This window comes from Dicentrarchus labrax, unplaced genomic scaffold (genome assembly GCF_905237075.1).
Source record: "Dicentrarchus labrax unplaced genomic scaffold, dlabrax2021, whole genome shotgun sequence".
Taxonomy (NCBI): domain Eukaryota; kingdom Metazoa; phylum Chordata; class Actinopteri; family Moronidae; genus Dicentrarchus; species Dicentrarchus labrax.
The window spans coordinates 256,179-272,437 of record NW_026136707.1 but is presented as its reverse complement, the minus strand read 5'-3'; the positions used below and the strand labels follow the sequence as shown (position 1 = coordinate 272,437).

At 39.4% G+C, this 16,259-nt stretch overlaps 1 protein-coding gene across 1 annotated transcript in view; it reads left to right on the top strand.

Moving 5' to 3' along the window:
• Positions 1–4,508: 4,508 nt before the first annotated feature.
• Positions 4,509–16,259, top strand: part of LOC127366460 (atrial natriuretic peptide receptor 1-like) — an 81,320-nt gene continuing 69,569 nt past the window's right edge. Inside the window, exons 1-2 of the mRNA XM_051405398.1 lie at positions 4,509–5,256; positions 6,402–7,221. Coding sequence (XP_051261358.1) covers positions 6,462–7,221 — 760 coding nt within the window. The 5' untranslated portion in view covers positions 4,509–5,256; positions 6,402–6,461. The remainder of the gene's footprint in view (positions 5,257–6,401; positions 7,222–16,259) is intronic.

The following is a 16,259-nucleotide window of genomic DNA, read 5'->3' as shown; positions in this document are numbered from 1 at the left end:
GGAAGCGTTCAACCTCCCAAAGTGCTCTTCAACAACACTTCAACTCCTGACCTCTGACCTCCCTGCATTAAAAGTAATTGCATTGCATCGTAAGATCATCATATGTTTGTCCTGTGAGAACCACGTATCTCTAAAAAGTGAGACAGCCTGTTTAATAAAGACTTTCAGACACAAAGTTGTTATTTTGAGAAAGTTTCTCATTGTAATGACTTACAGAACCTTTTTTTTCCCGCTGTATTATGGACATTTTTTTAAAAGTCTAGTTATTATTTTGATTCCAGTTAATTAAGATGATTTTTAACATCTAGTTTTAGTTTTTACTTTAGTTTTAGTGCACTGTAATAAGCTGAATCCACGCTGGATCCGCCCCTCCACTGGGATCAGCATCCTGATTTTTAAGCATCAAAACTATCCTAATGTCCACCATGGAGTTTGGAAATACTGAAAAACTACATTTGATATGGATTCTGGGAATTGTTGAGTTTTGAAATACCCAAATTTGAGATTGAATCCTATCCAGAGATTTGTGTTCCCTCTCTGAGGACTGTCAGTAGGACAGGAAATGGAGCAACTGCAACAGTTTTATATGCATTACATCCCTGACAACTAAAACGTTGACCCCACAGTCTTTGTACCGTCCAAATGGATCAACATAAATGTTTTTTTTTACAGCCACCAAACAAACCAACAAACATGTCTGATCCAATGGGTGGGAGGACGTTGGGTTGTCATGGAGGGCACTTCAGAGAAGAGCAGAAATCAGTGCTGATGGGTAACTGCACAAGTGGCAGTGGAGGGTTTATATGGTGGATGTATAGGAGACGCTGACTCCCACTCCGTGTTAAGCTAATGGCTTTCCCACCGGATCCCTTCTCCTGAGTGTCGCTGTGGGCTAAATGCAGGCTGTGGAGTAGAGAGGAGAGGCAAAAGGCAAATGTAGAGTGCTGCGGCAGGGCTGCTGACGCTGTTTAATCCACAATGTCTCTCAATTCAGATTAAATCTCATCAAAACCTTTTCAGTCACAGTTGAAACAGTTAGACAAAGCTGGCACTTAACTCAGGAATGTTTCTGTATGTGTCACCAAAAGGTTTTCTTAATTTAAGAAACTTCAATCTCAGAAATATATCTCCCTCTGCAGCCCCTGCATTTATTAAAGTGTATATCTGCTGATATTCTAGATTTTTCTTGTTATTAAATCTCATGTGTATCATCACTGAATGTATCTGCTAACACGTCTGCATATCAAAGCTCAATATATCTTATTACTCTGTGCTATAGCTGACCGAAAACCTTTAACCCCTTAATGTCCACATAGAGATTTATAATTCACAGCACTTAAAGTGGTAGCTGACTGTTTTAAAATCGGTCAGAATATGAGGCTACAGCGCCAGTATTACTTTACATACTTTTATAGTTGTTAGTCACAAAGTGTACGGAGGACAGAAACTGCCAAAATCAAAAATAAATAAATCATATTTTTTATTTTAAATGGAATAGGAAATGGGAAAGTAAATAAATAGGGAAGGTAATTAAATATAAAAGCAAATTTATAATAATAATTATACATCGTATTCATAGAGTGCTGTTCATGGTACTCAAAGACACGTAATAAAAAAACCACACTAAATAATTAAATATAAAATGTACAGTATATATATTACTGTATATTGTGTATATGTATGTACACAATATATGTGTTACATATATGTATAAAGATACACAATAACAAATCACGCATTGTATTAAATTTAATTTAATTTAATTAAAAGATTTAAATTAATTTATGTCACATTTATAAATAATGAATGCATTTTTATTTTTAATAATATTTTTAGTGCATTTAATAGCATATTTATTCATTTTATTTTATTTGTATTAATTTATATTTTTTGATAGTTTTAATCCTTTTCTTTTATTTTACCTTTACATTTTGGGGATCGTTACAAGATTCAGCTACAAATGATCATCTGTTGCTGTTTCTTGGGCAAGTATTTGTAGTAATGTAGTGGTTTTGCATCTGCACATGAAATTTGTGGTCAATAATAAAAATATAGAATATCTCCAGACTTATGCTCTGGGGAACTCCTCAGACCCCGTAGTTCCCAACTTGTCCACCAGATGCCCTCAGAGTTTTCTGCCCTATTTCCAGCTTCCTCTCTTCACTGCTCACCTGTCCCTCATTCCCTCATTATGCCTCAGGTAGTCAGTGTGTTTCAGCTATTCCTGCCCGTCTCTGCTGTTCCTGTTCCAGAGGACCTGCTGCCACTCATTGTTCCACAGTAATTCAGCAGCTTTCTCTGAATATCTCTGAATTGTGACGCTTCATGTTGGGTTTTAGGGTCCTTTGAGATATTCTAGTGGCCACTGAGGCTCATTTTTTAAGCATAGTTCACAGTGGGCTGTGACATTATTGAATAGTTTTTCCCTTTAATGAGTTTTCTGAACAATTTGTTTTTTAAAGAGGAAAGTAAATTATCATTATCATTAGTCCAATTCAGAACATAATGTAATGAAGACAGTTGCCCTGAGAGTAGTAAGTAGTAGTAGTTACGGAGGCCTCATCCAGAGCCGGTGTTTGTCCAGTCTGGACTACCATAGAGGACCAACTCTCACTGTAGATAAAAACATCTCATTCTGAGGTAACAAAAACACAATAATTCTAATGTTCAGGTGATTATAAACCTAGGAATATTATATTCCATATAATAATAGATCCTCCTCAGTGTTACACCCAGGAGAAGCTGGTGGACAAACAGTGCACTGTCCTTCCTGTTGTCCTTCCTGTTTTAATAGTGTGTTGGCATTTGTTTTTATTGATCTGTGAAATGCTTGTAAAAGGAAGCAGCCAAGATGGGAACGAGATAATCCTCAACCTGCACTAATGGAAGATAACACAGCAATAAAATGTAATGGCAGGAAAACATAATAGGGGCAAAGGGACGGAGCAGGACTCACACACCGAAACACAGGAGACAGGAGAGGAATACAGTATATGTAGACTCACACAGTATTTATAGTCTGTACTGTAGAGACTGATATATGTTGCTTTAGTGGACTGTTATTTTATGTAAATAGTGTAAATAATGGTACAGATTTGTCCACTTGAAGCAATATATATAGCCTTTATAATGATATTTATACTGATATTACAGAATTACAGAAGAATACATATCGCCTTGATACTTGGGGCATAACGGTCACAATAAACATAGCAAAAGAAAAGAAAAGAAACATACATTTAAAATAGAAATGTACAATAAAATAATGCACTGTACAAAAATAATAGCCAAAGATCTGCAAAGGGTAATATACTGTCCGAACTATCCAAATTTTACTTCTCTGATAAAACTCTTCGCCGCTTCATGAACTGTGTTGTTATTAACGGTGAGGAATCGCTGTTTTTTGTCAGAAGCAGGAGTTCCACTGGGTTCCGTCCTGGGCCCACTTTCTGTTCAGTTTAAATAAATGATACTGTTGGGATGTCCTCAGTTTCCTGCTCGTCATGCAGGGTCTTCCTTATCAGAGCAATCCAGGGCTCAGCTCAATCTCAGATCGAATGTAAAGTTTGTCTATTACATGTCCAAATAGCACTTTATTTTTCTTTATTCTTTCTCTTGTTTTCGGTATTTACTTCCCTCTTTCATGCTCGTCGTACCTGTTGTTTTTTTCCCTTTGTCTATTTATGACTCGACTGAATTTGTTTAGTACAGAGGAGGATTTTGCCCCCTGCAGATACTGACGATCTGTCGTTTGTCATTTCCTGGGAAAGTGTAGAGAACAGGTGAAATATCTCTGTTTCATGTCGTATTGCCATCAAAAAAACCTATTAAGAAACACATTAAAATAATGAGCGAGGTGGCAAAATGAACTCCTTTAGACTCGTCTGTTTTACCATTTAATGCTGCAAATAGCATTCCACAGTCTTTCACATTTAAGTCTTTATGCAACTCACAGGACGTTTGGTCCTTTTAAGAGATAATCAGGACTTGTTGTTGAGTCCTGCAACCTCTGGTGAACATGACCTCTGAGGTCAACGAGGTATGGAGCTCAGTATTTTTTCTGAGGGGTAAAAGTTGTGAAACAATTGCCTGCAAATGAGTACTTTGATGCCCTGAAAACCTCCAAGCACATCCAGGGGGACTGAAAGCTGCCCGAAGACAGTTTGAAGGCAGGGAATAAAGTTAAGCTAGTTAACTAATTGATTGACGGGTGAATGTCAGGATATTATTGGATGGAAATCATGTTAGTTCATGACAAAAATATTAGAATTTGATATAAAAATACAAAGAAATTGAGTTTATTGTAATTTTTGTGGCAGACATTGTTAAATATAACTGATGATCTTAAAGGGTTAAAATACAATTTTTAATTTCTCTCTTTCATAATCTATTAAATCTCCCTCCCTCCTGTCCTTTCCACCTTTTCCTGGCTCTCCCTCCCTCCCCTCTCCCCTCTCCCTTCCCTTCCTTCCTCCCCTCCTCGCCGTCTCTCTCTCTCTCCGCCCAGTCAGACAGACAGACCTCCGGCAGTCAGTCCGGTCTCTCGGTCCAACACAGCCGCGGAAGAACACAGTTAATCACACATTTTAATTAACCTGCGGATGGGCTTTAAAGACGCGAATGCAATGGAGCCGATTATTCACCTGTTGGATTACAAAGCAGCTTTAAGCTCTTTTTTTAATTAACATTTGACGGACTTTACCTGCTTCCAACCTTTTTCATTCAATCTGAATTGGGATTACTGACCAGTTTTGGCGTTGTTTTATCGGTTTGAACATCTCTCTCTGGATAATTGTGGATTTATTTGCCGTTTCAACGTCGTTTTTGTGTGTGTTTTTCAACCTGTTTCCCACCACGTGAAAGGTCTGACAGGACACCGGCGCTTACAGTTGACAGGTGAACACACGTTTAAGTGAGGTTGGACTATTTGACGCATTTTTAAACTTTGAACGACCTCCCGCTCCTGAAGCTCCTGAAAGACTATAAAACTATACATCGAATTTATTTTAAATATATTTTTTTTCTTCATAAAACTGGTGAAATTCGGACGAACAATAATAATAAATTAATACATTAATTAATAAATTAAAACGGGATTTAACAGTCGCCGTCGCGCGCTGCTCACCCACCGGCTGCCAGGGAGGAGGGCACGCGCCGGGCATGCTTTCGCGGGCATGGTTTTTGGTAGGTTCACCATCACCGAAATCACCAAACTCACAACCAACAGCATGAAGAGGAAACCGGACACCCGCTGAGGTACAGACAAGAAAGTCAATTTCAGAAGTGATATCATGGTTGTTGTTTTTTTTTAGATGTATTGATTTACATTGGAGAGGATAATCGACGTTTTGACCGTTGTGTGTTTCCATCCGGAGGGAATTGATGCTTTTAAGCAAAGCAGCATGTCCATTACAAAGATGGCAACAGAAGTCTGGTGCTATATTGTATGGAGGGTTATTAGTGCCAGCTGAGGTTAAAACCAATGATTAATTAAAAATAAAAAGTCCAGAAAAATGTCATTTTAACCTTTTTAAGATCACATCCTCAGTTATATTGTTCCCCTCTTTAATAATGTATGCTAAACCCAATTTTTTTTTTTTTTTTTTACATCAAAATCAAATAATTTTGTCTTCCTGTAAAACAAAATGTGGCGCGTGCTTACGTCAGCATGAACTAAGTGATTTCAATCAATAATATCATTCACCCGTCAATCAATCTTCAACTTCAACAATCAAGTATATTATATTTTAATGTAATAAGAGCCGACACATTCAAGTGTCTGCAGTAAAAACACAATCTCTTGGTAGCTCTGTTTGGTTTCCCTCCCACTGACTCTTGTATGGACGATTGGAAAACCTTCATCGGTGGTTGGTTATACGTTTGTCAGCTTTCATTATTTCTTGGTTGGGTCATTTTAATCAAAAAACAAAAAAAACCTCGTTATCAGTTAACATAACTGAATCTGTCATGAAAGTGGGATTAAATCTGTCATTTTCTTAGGTGGGTATCAACTGTTGGACATTTTTTATTACAGGATGACAATGTGTTTCCCCCCCTGGTCTGAGATATTCACGAGGGTTAGGCTGTACTTGAGAAAACACTCATCACTTTCAGTATCATACATTATTTTGTATGAGGTGGGCAGGGCTGGCAGGAAAGTTGTCCTCTCGTTTCCCAGCTTCAGGGAGGTTTTCTCCCACGACTCAGCATGGCCCCAAACTCACAAAGGCCACTCGGACAAAATGATTACAGTGAAGTCGACCATGACCGACCAGAGCAGGTCTCAGTGCCCCGACTGTGTTATTAGAGAGAGGAAGTACGCATCATTCTTCCAGCTCACATAACAGGACTTCATTTATGTTGCATGCTTTTTTAATGTCTCCCTTTGCGTGTGTCCACAGTTAACGGTGATAAATTATTCAGCTGTGGTTGGAAGTGGACTACCTGCTGGGGGAGAGAGGATGGCCCGCTGGAAAGAGGGCACCACTCTCCTGCTGGTTCTGCTGGTTCTGCTCCACCTCCAGCCGGTTTCCGGGCGATCGTCTCGACATCGCAGCTTGAGGCGTCAAACTCGAGGGCACCATGAACACCGGGCGCTCCAGAACATCACACTGGCCGTCATTTTACCACAGAACAACACGTATTACCCGTGGGCTTGGCCTCGCATCGGTCCCGCCCTAGAGCGGGCCATCCGAACCGTCAACGCCAACCCCACCCTGCTCCCCGACCACCACCTCACCTACGCGTTCAAGAACAGCCAAGACAAAGACGGCATCTGCTCCGAGTCCGTCGCCCCGCTCATGGCCGTGGACCTTAAGCTCGCCTACGACCCGTGGGCTTTCATCGGGCCCGGCTGCTCCTACACCGCCTCCCCCGTCGGCCTCTTCACCACCCACTGGGATGTTCCCATGGTCACGGCGGGCGCCCCGGCCGTGGCTTTTTACGGCGGAGTCTACCCGTCCATCACCAACACGGGGCCCACCCACAAGAAGCTCGGGAAGTTCGCCCTGCGGATCTGCGAGCACTTCGGGTGGCGGGAGCACGTGATGCTCATGTTCAGCGACAACAAGGTGGACGATCGGCCGTGCTACTTCGCCGTGGAGGGTTTGTACACGGAGCTGAAGAGCATCAACATCACCCTCGTCGACAGAGTGTTCGAAGAGAACAAGCCGCCAGTCAACTACTCCCAAATCCTCTCCGACGTTCAGAACGACGGTCGCGGTGAGTCGCCTCACGGCAGCTAAATGTTGGTTGATCGAGTGCACCGAATCAGTGCTGTCGTTTGTCTGTTTGATGCTTTCACAGGTCAACTTGGTTCCAAGTAGAGCCCGAATGATTTCTGAGATACTGTTACTGATTTTAGAGTAAAATTCTCTTTTTACCGATACGCTGACTGGAATCATAATCGACCTTTTCTATGTTGGCCATCGCATTGATATGACATTGCAAAGGTACTCAAAGGGCTGCTATCTTAAATAATAGGGCTGTGTATTGGCAATAATCTGGTGATATGACGGGTTACAATTTGACATATTGCGATTATATTGCGATAGTTCAAGCAAGGCGATATATATTGCAATTTTTCTTTATAAAGGGTCATATTACAGTATAAAGACTGCTATATGCATAACATTTTGTCCAAAGAAAAGCGGTATTGGTGCATCCCTAATCTTAAACAGTTAAACTTAATTAAGTGAAATACTCTTTAACATGTTAACCTATATAACCAAAACACATTTCTCCTTGAAGGAAAATTATTGGGGATAAACCACAGACCGAACTTATAGAACACATTTATGATGTTTTTTTAAATACTACCCCCTTGTTAAATTGGTTTAAACTTACCGTAGTAACATATAAACAAGCTTTTTGAATTTAGCTACTTCCTTCATTTCTGTTTCCAAGTCACACCCACATTTTGGAGAGGACACTTCCTGTCACACGACTGTCATATGACCACCACACCAGGATGTTTTGTATACGTCACTTAGGGACTCGGGATGAGTTAAAGTCAAGCATAAAGCTGTATATGGAAGATTCAAGGACATTTAAAGTGTTTAATTATAAGTAATATTATTTTTATATCAGGTGAAATTAAGTGTACTCCACTACAATAACATATTAAACGTCAGTTAATATAAAAGGGTCTCTCACAGAGTTAATTATAAGAAGCCACAACACAGAAAAAGGACAAGAGGTCAACCGTGGAACTTTAACTAGTACATAAAACACACAAACATCTTAACAACCTGCATTTTGTTAAATAGAAAAACCTCATCATCTAAAATGAAATGTTATTTTACGTCCCCAACAGTGTCATTTCCCTGATACATGGAGGTGAGAGGAGGATAACAGGAACTGGGATGTCGTGGTTGCTGTTTATACTTGTGTGTGTGTGTGTGTGTGTGTGTGTGTGTGTGTGTGTGTGTGTGTGTCTTAACCAGTCTGCCATCAAGCTGCTTTGTGTTGCTGCTCATTTAAACTGCTGCTGCTGCTGGTTAATTGCCTGTGTTGCTGTTTGTGTGAACCATATTCTCGCTGTACGTCTAATCATCCTCGGGGCCAAACCGTATCCGACTGTCCTCGGGTCTCTTTCGGATCAGTTCTCGTCTTTTTAAAAATGAAGTGAACTCGCAGGGTCCAGTAGGGTTTCCACGTGTCCGGTTCAAAGCAGGTACAACATTTTACACCTCTGAAGGCCTCTCATGTTGTTGTGCAACTGTGTAATGAACGTTTTTATTATCGATTATTCTGCAGATTATTTTCACAATTGGCATTTTATTCTGTAAAATGTCACTGAAAGCAAAGAAACAGTCCAAAACCAAAAGATATTTATATATAAGACAAAGAAAAGCAGCAAATCCTTTCATCTTTGTTATAAAACAATTAGTAGTGATTGGTTGGACTAATTGCTGCAGCCTAAATATATATATTCCTAAATATGGTTGTTAGTAGAATTGTGGAGGTGGAAATTAATTTTAAAATGTTTTATTTCTGGATATTTAAGTTTCAATTAAAGTTTGCTTTCTCAATTCCTTTTAAACATTAACAACATTGAAAGACATTTTCATCTAACCGTGTTTATACAGTTGCATATATTACACCAGTTGGGAGAAGCCTGGGAGAAGTCGTTCTTTGCTCTTCTTTCAATTAAGAAATACTCTCCAGTTTTCTGAATGCAGCATCTATGCCAACATAATGCTAGCATTAAACCACGCCTGTAGCTCATGCCGTAGCTGCGAGTACTTCCTCAAAGGACACCGATTGGTCCGTACTGTTGTACCGGCCACGGCCACATAGACCGAAGCTTTGTCGTAGCGTTAGAATAGCAGCGGTTTGTCCCAGCAGGCAGGAGGAGGGAGAGTGCAGGTGATTAGTACAGGTAAGGATTAAACATTGTCCCGCTGTACCCTTTACAAAGTAATTAGCAAAAACAACTTTAAAGGCGAAAGTCGAATTCCTTCCCTGCAACAGCCCTATGAATCAGTACTTAATAATAATGAATTAATTGGGTCAAAATGCTGTTATAGAGTCACAGTGAGAAGCTTGCTAACTTGTATGAATGTGATTGGATATTACTAGTCAGCTGGTTGCTGCACAGATCAATGAACTACCACTAAGTTCATTAGATGATCTATTTCCTAATATGTCCAGTTTATTGCCGTTGGTTATACAAACTATTTTCCCTCATCATTTCCGCTTTATGTAACCTTTATAGGTTATATTATAATCAATATGATCCAGGTGAGAACACTTCACTTTAATTGGTAACAGGAGGTTTGTAGTTCTGCAATCTGTGTAATTATTGCACCGATCAATCAGCCTTGTTTATTGAAGAATGCTCTTTTCAGCTGGTTATTGATGAGTCTGATTTACTGCCGGTAAATGGATACATTTTTCCCTTTTGTCTCAGCTTTTCCAGTAATTCAATTAGGAGGGAAACATTCCTTCAGATACAAACTGAAGACTGTACAAAGCAGGACGCCGTCTTCTAACTGCTCTTCCTTTTTACTACTTGTTTTATTATGACACGCTTTGTTTTACACGGGTTTTAATGCCTCCCCCCCCGCAGACTCCAGGCAGCGGGAATTATCCTCAGCTCAGATAGAAATGACAAATAACAACAGAGAGCAAGCTGCAGAGCGGCAGAATGAGAACGCAGCAGGAGACGAGCAGGTCAAAGTGCAGTACGTCTATTAAACACTCTGAATTACCTGCATGTAATCACAGCTTATCACAGACGGACACACGTGTATGAAAGGCAGAGAGTACGGTATGTGTCTACGCTGCTGGAAACAACAACAAGGAGTCATGGTAGAGAATTAATTCTATGGCCTTAAAAGCCAGGAATGCCATGTCACGTATCCTAAAAATACCTGGAAAACCTGGAAGTTTAGAGACTAGTTTTCCAGTCATGGAAACACCTGAATAATCCATGCTGTCCTCACTCAGATCTTTTCCTCAGATATATGTATTTAGTCTGAAACTCAACTTGTTATGGCTTTCAATACTAAAAGAAAGCTTCCTTTTTAACACACTTCTTTTAATTTCCATAATAATAAATTTACTTAATGAGATGACCTAATTGAAGCTCTAGATTTCCGTTTCAGCAGTGCGAACATAAGAAGAATGAATGAATGAATGAATGAAGTACATGTGACTGTGATGTGTGTTAGACACATTATACAGTATAACTGCATGTATGTAACACTACCGAGGGTAAATATCAGAAAATTGATCAGGAATAAATAAGGGAAATGCTATAGAATCGCACTGATAAGCAGAATCAATAATGGCATTGGTATAAATAAAATCTCATCAATCCCCATCCCTACCTACAAGTTGTTTGTCCTGTAAGCAGGTACACTAGTTGTTCTTCCTCTGTTGTATTTCAGAAACAAATGTTTGCTACACACAAGATGTTCAAAGAGTTGAGAATTTTTTTTTTTTAAATCTTTACCATAGAAAACATAATGGAGACATACCATATGAAATTAAAATAAAGTGGATAAACACACAGTTGTCGAGGTTAATCAGTTCCTGAAAAGCTGACGTTCCGGATGTATGAGGTTCACACAGCATGTCAGTCTTTATCTTAACTTATTACATCCATATACTATCATAAACCTACCAGCTTTTACACATTATAATCCCTCTACTGCACACACACAATACACTTTATTCATTGTGGACAGCTTAACCCGAACCAAAATGATGATGATGATGATCCTACTGGTATGGACAGAACTGGAAGCCTGAACCTCCATTACCACTGAGCTGGAAACACTCTCTCTAATACTAATGCTGACTTTATGCTACAGCTACATAAACACACCAAAACAAAAGTCACTATGTAGAAGATCCCTGAGGATTTATGTAATCCCCTAGCTCTCACTCAACACTGGACCACATTCAAAACATGTCACCATTAGACACTTTGACACAAAACCATGAAAAAAATAAGGTTTAAAAAATGAAATTGTCTGTTAAGCAAACATCGGCGTTTGCTGTCCCCAATTAACTGGTCTTTAGTCTGAAGTGTGTCCCTGAATGTAGCTTGAGTCCCCCCCCCCCAACATACACACACACAAACAAAATAAGCAAGTCATCGTTGTGAGCAGACAGCGCAGCAGTGTGTGTTTTCAGTGTTTTCTTGTTGATTCAGCTGCACAGACTCAGATATTCTGAGCTCATGTGAACAGAGTAATACAAACTGTGTGCTCGTCTTGGATCCTGCCTATCACTCTGCCATCTCTGCCGCGAATGAGCCGGGCAGCTCCAACTAGTTAACCCCCAGACATTAGCTCCTGATCCTTTGCCTCGGGGCATCATCACTGCAGCGGCAGCAGCCAGAAATATGAGCTGGATCGATGCGTCCACAGGCCAGACAACAGCCCGGTGCTGTAAATGGCTCTGCCCCGAGGACACAGTGGAAAAGTCTGCAGCAGTGAATGATGCAGCACATTTCCAGAGTGCAGAAGGTGCTCAGCAGTGATGTGCACATTACAGTGAGACGCAACTCGAAAAACAAATAGGAACAACAAATATCTCTCAAAATCACACGACTTTAATCCACATATACATACACGTGTAAAGATTAATGGCATTGTTATATATATATCTATATATATAACAGTATATTGTTATACTGTTGCTCAGAATAATTGTTTAATGACGTTAATCACCAACTATTACTACCAATCTATTAATTATTTTGAGTAATTCTATCAGAAAAATTCAAAGAAAATCCAAATTCTCTGATTTCAGCTTCTTAAATGTGAATATTTTCTGCTTTCTTTAGACCTCTATGACAGTAAACTAAATATGTTTGGGTTCTGGACCAAACAAGACATTTGAGGATGTCCTTTTTTTTTTTTTTTTTTACCATTTTCTGGACCAAACAACTGATTGATTAATTGAGAAAATGTTTGACTGATTAATTAAAAATGAAACCAATCGTTAGTTGCAGCCCTACAGGTAAACGTAGCTTCAGAGGATACAATAGCTGACTCTTCTGCGAGACCTACATATACATATTAATGATTTAAATCTGTATATGTGATCAGCAGCCTGTTAAACACTAACTGAAACAGCGGTAATGATTGTGAATCAGAACAACCAGCTAGGAGACAAGAGCTGATCAGCTTAAAGATCCCGAAAATAAAGTGATTGGAAGATATTTTATATTAAGTCACGATTATAAAAGTACGACGGAGTGTTGTGGCCAGACTAAGAGAAAACTTTTTTTGGGGGGGGGATTACGAGAAAGTCGTAATATTAAGAGAATAAAGTCTTAATAATACGAGAATAAAGCCGTAATATTACGAGAATAAAGTAGTAATTTTATGAGAATTTCAGCCAGCAAAACTGTTTAACGACAAAATGATCAATACGTTAGTTTATCTGTTGACTGTACGGTACGACTGAGACAAACAGCCGCTGCTGGGCTCAGACTGAGGCTGCTGATTGGTTGAGCTGCTCACGTCAGATCTTGATAACTCTATCGAAGACTTTTTCTCGACTTTTTTTCTTGTATTATTATTCTCGTAACATTATGACTTTTTTTCTTGTAACATTATGACATTATTCTCGTAATATTACGACTTTATTCTCGTAATTTCCAAAAAAGTAAAAAGAATGAATTTGTGGGACTCAAAAATCGTTAAGTGCTTTGTAGCGTGTGATGAGTTAATGTTCAACCAAAGAGAAAACAAAATGAACTTAAAGACTGCTAAAGCATGTGAGGAAATGTTTATTAAGGGCAATTTGAAGGGCTTTAGTAATAAAATTAGCTGTGCTGTTGCTGTGCTGAAGTTTTGTAATAGAGTCATAAATCCACCACGCAGGCTGGTGCGTCCTTTATCTGCGGAGGTGTGTCAATCTGTAAACCAGTCGAGAGCACAAACAAACACAACAAGCTCTCAATCAGCTCCCAATGAGCTTCCCTCTCCGGTTCCCACAGAGGCATAAACCCTCCCGACAGGACATTTATTAACAGGGGTCAGGAACCTGCCGCCTTATATGGAAACTACAGTCGGCCTATCAGATCTGTAGGTATTTCCTGCTAAACACACTCAGGGCTAATTTTACCTTGCGTCTCTGCCTTTCGTCTCCTTAATCAAACATGTAGTGACGCTCAAAGCCGCTTAGAAAGAGTGCAACAGTAGAAGTAAGTCCATGTGGAATTTGCTAATAGATGTAGAAACCAGGAAGAAAATGAAGGCCTGAAATTCCCATTTTCATTCAGAAATGGACCTGACATTACTAAAAGTTTTGATTAAACAAGTTAAACTTCGGAGCCAACTCCTCGGCATGCTAGAATAACACGGTTTGTACCAATGGATGCGTTCAAGGTCAACTACTTTCATATGAAGCCAGTATCTCGTTCTAGCTTTAATATAAATTCAACATTCAACTTCAGACACTCTAAATGAAATGGCAGACAGTGAATATATTGCTGTATGTAATTAATAGGGAGTGATTTTGGAGTTTCTTGCCAAAATTATGTATGTCAATGACAGATGCTTTCTTCCACCTTAAAAATACTGCATGCCTCCGCCCCTCACTCTCCTCTTCTGCTGCTGAGACCCTCATCCACCTTTCATCACATCCAGAACTGACTATTGTAACAGCATCTTATATGGTACATCCTCCTTAATGAAGTTCAGTACATCAAGAACTCACCCATACCCTGCTCCCGTGACCACATCACCCCTGTCCTACAGAACCTCCGCTGGCTCCTTGTCCAACAGCGGATCCAATTTAAAGTCCTCCTCCTCACTCACAACAGCCTCCGCTCTACTAAAAGTGCTCTATAAATAAAATATATAATTATTATATTTATTAGCTCAGGGGTTACAAAATCAGGGTTAACAAAAAGTGAACGTACTAAATAATCAGAAACTACAGAGTAGCCACCCTGTGGTAAGACATGAGGCTAATGCGTCCTCATTTAGACCTATTAGTAATGTTGATAGGCTCATTTAGACTTAATAGGCTGTATTATAAGGCTCAAATATGTTTGTCAGACACATTATTGTTTTTGATTACTTTTTTGATAGTGAAGGTTGCCGGTTGAAGTGAGTGTTTGAGTGTAATGCAGTTTTTCTTTTGGTTAAAATGGATTTTAGAAAATTGGTTAAGGAAGCGATATTAAAATCAGGGTGTTGGTATCAGGATCTACTACTTTTAAGCAAACTTGTTTTCTGGGGATCCACTTTTTTAACACGACAGACTGTGGCGATCCAATTCAGAATCAAGTTTTTTGCCAAGTATGTTTTACATACAAGGAATTTGCCTCGGTCCGTCGGGGCATAAAAATTGCACAAAAGTCAAGTACTTTTTGAAATATAAATTAATTTGTGTATAAATTAAGGTTTCTTAGCATTTTTACTGCTGTTTCTGCATCACTCTGTATGTTCTTGAAAAGGTGAAAAAGCCATTTTGAAGATATTTACTTACGATAAATCACAAGTTTATCTTCAGTAAAACAAAATTAAGTTAAAGGCAGAAATAACAAACAAATAAAAACAATAAGAAGGATAAAGAGCTTGTTTTTTGCTGCAACTCACCAGTGTGACTTTAATTGCAATAACTTTGGTGTCACCTTCCATTCATCCAGCACCATCAAGTCAAAAATTCAGTTCATCCATTAATCATAACAAATAAACGGAAACACTTAAGTCTGAAAGTTGTGGATGAATTTCAGTCTGTGGCCCATTTTTTCATTTCCTATCTTTGACCTGAAAGCTGTTATTTGTGTTTTTTATTGGATTCAAAAACAGTGATAGACAGATTAAACGGTCGGTCGATGTCTGCGGCCATCGGCTGCCTTGCTCTCTAAATAACGGCCAGTGAAAAACCTGTATTGGTCAACCACTATTGATAAAGGAATAACGAAATAACATTACAACAATTTTTTGTATACTAAATATAAAAAGAACAAATGATACAGATTCAACTCCATGGCCCCTCAGCACTAAATATATATACTGTTGTTTGTAGCAGGCTATAAACATGTTTATCTCTGCTGTATTTTGCATTTTAATATGGGGCCTTATGGAGACTGATGGAGCCTCTAGTGGCCGCCATTGTGGCGTATGATGTGACCAAGGGGAAGCATGTAGAGGATGAAGAGGAGGGGGCCAAGCACCAAACCTTGACTCAGAGGGACACAGAGTTTAATGGTTTTACACTCTAAACTCTTCACTTGTAAAATCAAACACTGTAATGTGAGTTTCTCATAGTGCCAGTGGATTTATACGCATTTATACAGAACTGCTTAACAACAGAGACCTATTGAGAAGTTCTGGGAGTCTTTTTCAGCCTGACCCAACAGTCTGATTCATATTCAGACTGGTTTGTTTCTCTTTAATGCAAAGCCATATGTTTCAGACGCACAGGGACGCAGCAGGGACAAAACCTTTCCATCTTGGCTGTAACACACACACACACACACACACACACACAGTTTAACCCCCCCCAGTCCTCAGTGACTCTGTGACACCCTCTCAGCATTATGTGCAGAGAGCTGAATGCTGACTCCCTTTATGACTTAATGGAGGGAACAGCAGATGTTCATTACTTTGCAAAAAACAAGGTGTATCATTACAAAAGTTCACGAATAGAACAGCAGTTAGTGCATCAGTGTCAGTATTATTAGGGCCCGAGCAGCAACATGCTCCGAATCTCATATCGGTGGTGGCAAAAAAATACCTATTCTGTGGGTATGGATGTGGAAAAACAGCTCTATAGCGCCC